This window comes from Nanorana parkeri, unplaced genomic scaffold (assembly GCF_000935625.1).
Source record: "Nanorana parkeri isolate BGI_ZX_2015 unplaced genomic scaffold, ASM93562v1 scaffold3370, whole genome shotgun sequence".
In the NCBI taxonomy this organism is placed as follows: domain Eukaryota; kingdom Metazoa; phylum Chordata; class Amphibia; order Anura; family Dicroglossidae; genus Nanorana; species Nanorana parkeri.
Genome location: NW_017309638.1, coordinates 40839 through 47435, shown reverse-complemented (window position 1 = coordinate 47435; position 6597 = coordinate 40839). Strand labels below are relative to the sequence as shown.

The 6597-nt window shown below is 57.1% G+C and overlaps 1 protein-coding gene across 1 annotated transcript in view; it reads left to right on the top strand.

Annotated features, from left to right (window-relative positions):
• CAD (carbamoyl-phosphate synthetase 2, aspartate transcarbamylase, and dihydroorotase) overlaps window positions 1-6597 on the top strand; it is a 37576-nt gene that overhangs the window by 6174 nt on the left and 24805 nt on the right. Inside the window, 8 exon segments of the mRNA XM_018574923.1 lie at window positions 524-709; window positions 884-996; window positions 1100-1248; window positions 3042-3173; window positions 3249-3482; window positions 3703-3924; window positions 4035-4223; window positions 4763-4887. Coding sequence (XP_018430425.1) covers window positions 524-709; window positions 884-996; window positions 1100-1248; window positions 3042-3173; window positions 3249-3482; window positions 3703-3924; window positions 4035-4223; window positions 4763-4887 — 1350 coding nt within the window.

Here is a 6597-nt window from a genome sequence, read left to right as displayed (position 1 = left end):
GTCTTATTTTCGGGGGATGTCTTACCGGGCTGGGGGAGGAATACTCACAGGACTGGACGAGGTCCCGCAAGGTGGCGTGCTGTTGCCGTTCGCGGTGTCGAAAGTTGGCCGAGGATATGCCGCTTCCATCGGGAGTGTGGGTGGGGCGGGAGCTGCGGCCGGCTGGCATGTGGGCGGGAGCTGCGGCCGGCTTGGCAGCTTCTGTCTTCAGTGTGTTAAACCCATTGGGGGCATGCTGGGGGCCACATATAGGTTGAGTGACGGTAATGGAGTAGGCCCCTTCCTTCTGATTGTAAGGAGCCATCCTCAGTGCGATGGTTCCATAGGAAGGATGGGTACCGGTCTGGTCATAGTGTTGGCTTTATCCTTGCTGCACTGGGAAGGATGGAGATGAATGGTCCACCTGTGACCCGTCTGTGCTGGTGGCAGAAGTGAAGGCTATTCGCTGAGCCCGAGAACCTGGATTGCCACCCCCGGGGTATTGGTGGAAGTGGACTCCGCCCTGATCTGTTCTTTCATGCAGGTACGGGAACCGCGGCCACAACCAGCCGTGTATCCATGAGGGCACCCGGAGATGCTTCATCACCTCCCAGAACCATGGCTATGCCGTGGACCCCAAAACCTTACCGGAGGGCTGGTCACCGCTCTTCACCAACGCCAATGACGAGTCCAATGAGGGCATCGTTCATGACTCCAAACCGTTCTTCAGGTGGGTGCAGCTTCTGTCTTCAATGTGTTTTTTGTTCGGCAGTTTGGTGATAGGTTGGGGGAGGAGGGTACCAACGGTTGTCTTGGACTTTTTCCGTGTGGTGCCTCGCGGTTTTCCTTTGCGCCTGTGGTAGCCATTTGACATTATGGGGTTTCTCCTGGTTTGCTCTTCTAGTGTGCAGTTCCACCCCGAGCACCGCGCCGGCCCCATGGACCTGGTGTGTCTGTTCGATGTCTTCTTGGACACGGTGCGGGAGATGAAGGCCGGCAAAGTGGGAGGAGCCACGGGTGAGTAGGCACCACGGCAGGTGGCTGTATACGGCGGTTATAGTGGGTGGCGGGTAATCGGCAGCAGATATAATTACAGATATGTGTCTTCTGCTCCCTCCAGTGAAGCAGCGGCTGGACGATATCCTCACATACAAGGACTCTCCTAGCGTGTCGGAGATGATGGCCTGCAGACCACGCAAAGTGCTGATCCTGGGCTCCGGGGGGCTCTCCATTGGCCAAGCTGGAGAGTTCGACTACTCGGGATCCCAGGTAAAATCTCCTCCGCAGGAAACCTTCCCGGAGATGGACATGCAGGCGGCCATTGCTACACCTACATGCGGCAAATGCCAATTTCTTGGCTGCCTTGTCTATCCTCTGGCTTCAATACCTTGCGGACCAAGCATGCGAATAAGAAGGTCCAACAACCTTCTTCCATGTCAGTGACTCCTCATTACTGAACCCTCAGCCCACAGCCAGACAGTCAGCACCTTCAGGAGAGGATTGGCAATGGCAGCCCCTATGTGTGTAAGGAAAGGTTCCCTTTGAAAATCACTCACCTCGTAGTTCTCCTTCGCTCCTCCTCGTAGTTCTCCTTCGCTCCTCCTCGTAGTTCTCCTTCGCTCCTCCTCGTAGTTCTCCACTCCTCCTCCTCGTAGTTCTCCACTCCTCCTCCTCCTAGTTCTCCACTCCTCCTCCTCCTCCTAGTTCTCCACTCCTCCTCCTCCTAGTTCTCCACTCCTCCTCCTCCTCCTCCTCCTCCTCCTAGTTCTCCACTCCTCCTTCTCCACTCCTCCTCCTCCTCCTCCTAGTTCTCCACTCCTTCTCCTCCTAGTTCTCCACTCCTCCTCCTCCTCGTTCTCCACTCCTCCTCCTCCTCCTAGTTCTCCACTCCTCCTCCTCCTCCTAGTTCTCCACTCCTCCTCCTCCTCCTAGTTCTCCACTCCTCCTCCTCCTCCTAGTTCTCCACTCCTCCTCCTCCTCCTAGTTCTCCACTCCTCCTCCTCCTGCTAGTTCTCCACTCCTCCTCCTCCTAGTTCTTCTTCACTCCTCCTCCTCCTAGTTCTCCACTCCTCCTCCTCCTAGTTCTCCTTCACTCCTCCTCCTCCTAGTTCTCCACTCCTCCTCCTCCTAGTTCTCCTTCACTCCTCCTTCTAGTTCTCCTTCACTCCTCCTCCTAGTTCTCCTTCACTCCTCCTCCTAGTTCTCCTTCACTCCTCCTTCACTCCTCCTCCTAGTTCTCCTTCACTCCTCCTTCGCTCCTCCTCCTAGTTCTCCTTCACTCCTCATAGTTCTAGCCGGCCTGTGACAATGAGACTGTCACAGGTCGGCTCAGTAGATCGGGAAGTGAGGGAACACATACCGTCGCTCGCTCACCTCTCGATCCCGTCCCTGCAGAGTGACTGTCACTTACGGCTCCCTGCAGGGATTCCCCCACCCTCCCCGATCCTCCAGCGCTGACTGGCGGAACGAAGGGGGCGGGTACAGCTGGCTCTGCCTCTAGATAGGAGGAGCCAGCTGTCAATCACGCAGCTGGGTGGATCTCGACAGTAATGTCCCGGCTGTGGCGTCTCAGTATACCGCGAGCTGTAGCTCCCTATATACTGAGCCTAGGGTGACGGGAGGACGCTAGTTTGTGTCCTCCCGTCACCCTAAGGAGAACTATGGGGAAAAACACTGACCCCGTAGTTCTCCTTTAAATGATCACTTCCTGTGCCTGAGCACCTCCTGCTGGTATGAGCACTGGTCGGGTTTTACCAGCGATGGACTAAACCTCATGTTCTGGGCTGTCGGGAGCTGAGGAATTGGTGGCCATGGGAATTCATAGTCCCTGCAGAGAGGTGGGGCAGTGGGGGGATCAATAGGAGTCCATGGGTTTGGGGGATGAGAGGTGAAGGATAGAAGGTTGGCACTGGCTGGAGGTGGTGAAGGTGTTCGTTGCAGCATATCTCTTCGTCTTCACGTCTTCCAATCACATAACTCTATCGGTCGGCATAGAATGCTGTTTTGTAGTTCTTGGTGACCGGACATCCTCTGACTCCCCACAATCCTTTTTCTCTGTCTAGGCCATCAAAGCGCTGAAAGAAGAGAACATCCAAACGGTGCTGATCAACTCCAACATTGCCACGGTGCAGACCTCCAAGGGCCTTGCGGACAAGGTGTACTTTCTGCCGATCACAGCGGATTATGTGACACAGGTGGGTGTAGCCAGAGACGAGGGTACCGGTGATGTTCCCGGTGATCGCCGCTAACCGGGTCTACTCCCTGGACAGGTGATCAAGAACGAGAGGCCGGACGGCGTTCTCTTGACGTTCGGCGGCCAGACGGCCCTGAACTGCGGCGTGGAGCTGACGAAACGCGGGGTGCTGGAGAAGTACAATGTGCGTGTGCTGGGGACCCCGGTGAAGTCCATCGAGATGACCGAGGATCGGAAGATCTTCGTGGAGAAGATGGAGGAGATCGGTGAACACGTGGCCCCAAGTGAGGCCGCCTACTCTCTGGAGCAGGTAATGGAGCACCCGATCATGGGAGGTCGCCTCCATGTGGAGACTCCGCATAGCCTCCCATATCTTCACCTTACTCTTATCGGGTGATGGCGGCCTGGCACTGCTGACCGATGACGCCTCTGATATCCGACATATTTATACATCGGAGGACTTGTCTTCTGATTCTTGTTTTTAATTCCCACCTTTTGTGACTTCCTTCCCTTCCCCCTACTTCTCTCAGGCTCAGGCCGCTGCGGAACGTCTGGGTTACCCGGTCTTGGTACGATCGGCCTACGCGCTGGGCGGATTGGGTTCTGGGTTCGCCAACTCGAAGGAGGAGCTGACCACCCTGGTGTGCCAGGCGTTCGCCCACACCACGCAGGTCCTGGTGGACAAGTCTCTGAAGGGATGGAAGGAGATTGAGTACGAGGTGGTGAGAGACGCCTACAACAACTGCGTAACGGTAAGCGGAGGTCTTCGCGCCTCGCCGACCTCGCTGGGTGCCAACAGACGCGCGGAGCCTTTGGATTTGGTCGGTTCTTAGAATTCGGGGTTCTGTCTCTCTGTCCTCAGGTGTGTAACATGGAGAATGTGGACCCTCTGGGTATCCACACCGGGGAGTCCATAGTGGTGGCGCCCAGCCAGACCTTGAACGACCACGAGTACAACATGCTACGCAACACGGCCATCAAGGTGATCCAGCACCTGGGCATCGTGGGAGAGTGCAACATCCAGTATGCGCTGAACCCGCACTCCGAGCAGGTAATGGGCCTCGCTGGGGTCCCGGGATAAACCCAACATTCAAAGCTCTTCTGATCTGTGTGCTGGTTATCCAGACTTGTGGGGTCTTATGTAGCTGCCCCTAATATTTTAGGGTGACTATACGTTGGACAACGGTTGGGCGTGCATGCTACATTGGACTCGGTCTCTTGACATCCCATGGGCCACTCTGTCACCCAATGACTCTGCGTCACCCAATGACTCTGCGTCACCCAATGACTCTGCGTCACCCAATGACTCTGCGTCACCCAATGACTCTGCGTCACCCAATGACTCTGCGTCACGTCGTCCCAGCATTCCTTAGGCTGATGGAGGGGGAAGGGGATCCGTGTACAGACAATCCCTGCAGTGGTGATAATGGTAGCGGGTTGGCCGGGTTCTCTAGCACCCCATTGGTCCCCTTGCTGTACACATTTAGGCTCCCGGCCCCGTGTTGTCATTGGGTACATTGTAGCGTCTTCTCACATGGAGCGTCACTTTTATTATCAATGTGTCACCTGTTCATATTCTGCTCCTTACAGTATTACATCATCGAGGTGAACGCTCGGCTCTCCCGCAGCTCGGCTCTGGCAAGCAAGGCCACCGGATATCCCCTGGCGTATGTGGCAGCCAAGCTGGCATTAGGAATCCCCCTGCCGGTTCTCAGGTATTTCTGTCAGGGTTCTTGTAGCATGGGCAGTGCTGTAAATCTATTGCGTGACCGCGCTACGCCCTCACGTTCTCGCGCGCAATGCCCCGCGCAGTATGAACTTTGCAAGTCCTAGTTCAAACCCTGTTGAGAAGTTAGTCCTAGTTGTAGTCCAGTTAAAGGAGAACTATGGGGTCAGGGCTTTTCCCCATAGTTATGGTAACGGGAGGACACAAACAAGCGTCCTCCCGTCACCCTAGGCTCAGTATATAGGGAGTTACAGCTCGCGGTATACTGAGACCGCCGCAGCCGGAGCGGATATCGACATTACTGTCTGGAGCCACCCAGCTGCGTGAGTGACAGCTGGCTCTGCCTATCTAGCTGTACCCGCCCCTTCCGCCAGTCAGCACTGGAGGATCGGACAGGGGAGGGAGGGAATACCTGCGGGAGTAGGGTCTGCATGGGGAGTAGGGGAAGTAGGGTCTGTAGGGGAAGTAGGGCCTGCATGGGGAGTAGGGGAAGTAGGGCCTGCATGGGGAGTAGGGGAAGTAGGGCCTGCATGGGGAGTAGGGGAAGTAGGGCCTGCATGGGGAGTAGGGGAAGTAGGGCCTGCATGGGGAGTAGGGGAAGTAGGGCCTGCATGGGGAGTAGGGGAAGTAGGGCCTGCATGGGGAGTAGGGGAAGTAGGGCCTGCATGGGGAGTAGGGGAAGTAGGGCCTGCATGGGGAGTAGGGGAAGTAGGGCCTGCATGGGGAGTAGGGGAAGTAGGGCCTGCATGGGGAGTAGGGGAAGTAGGGCCTGCATGGGGAGTAGGGGAAGTAGGGCCTGCATGGGGAGTAGGGGAAGTAGGGCCTGCATGGGGAGTAGGGGAAGTAGGGCCTGCATGGGGAGTAGGGGAAGTAGGGCCTGCATGGGGAGTAGGGGAAGTAGGGCCTGCATGGGGAGTAGGGGAAGTAGGGCCTGCATGGGGAGTAGGGGAAGTAGGGCCTGCATGGGGAGTAGGGGAAGTAGGGCCTGCATGGGGAGTAGGGGAAGTAGGGCCTGCATGGGGAGTAGGGGAAGTAGGGCCTGCATGGGGAGTAGGGGAAGTAGGGCCTGCATGGGGAGTAGGGGAAGTAGGGCCTGCATGGGGAGTAGGGGAAGTAGGGCCTGCATGGGGAGTAGGGGAAGTAGGGCCTGCATGGGGAGTAGGGGAAGTAGGGCCTGCATGGGGAGTAGGGGAAGTAGGGCCTGCATGGGGAGTAGGGGAAGTAGGGCCTGCATGGGGAGTAGGGGAAGTAGGGCCTGCATGGGGAGTAGGGGAAGTAGGGCCTGCATGGGGAGTAGGGGAAGTAGGGCCTGCATGGGGAGTAGGGGAAGTAGGGCCTGCATGGGGAGTAGGGGAAGTAGGGCCTGCATGGGGAGTAGGGGAAGTAGGGCCTGCATGGGGAGTAGGGGAAGTAGGGCCTGCATGGGGAGTAGGGGAAGTAGGGCCTGCATGGGGAGTAGGGGAAGTAGGGTCTGCATTGGGGAGTGTAGTCTCCCCTGATCCCTCTCAGGGACCATCATTGCAACATCCAGGGTGTGGGATAAGTCCACTCCCGAACCAAGTCCGCCATTTGCTGTGTGTAGAAGTCATGTAGTCATGTGAGGTCACCCTGCTTCTGCATTGTGTTCCACCATCGGGTTCCTGACCAAACTGGATACAAAGTGCTTTGTACATCCCCCCCCCCCCGCTCGCCCCCCCCC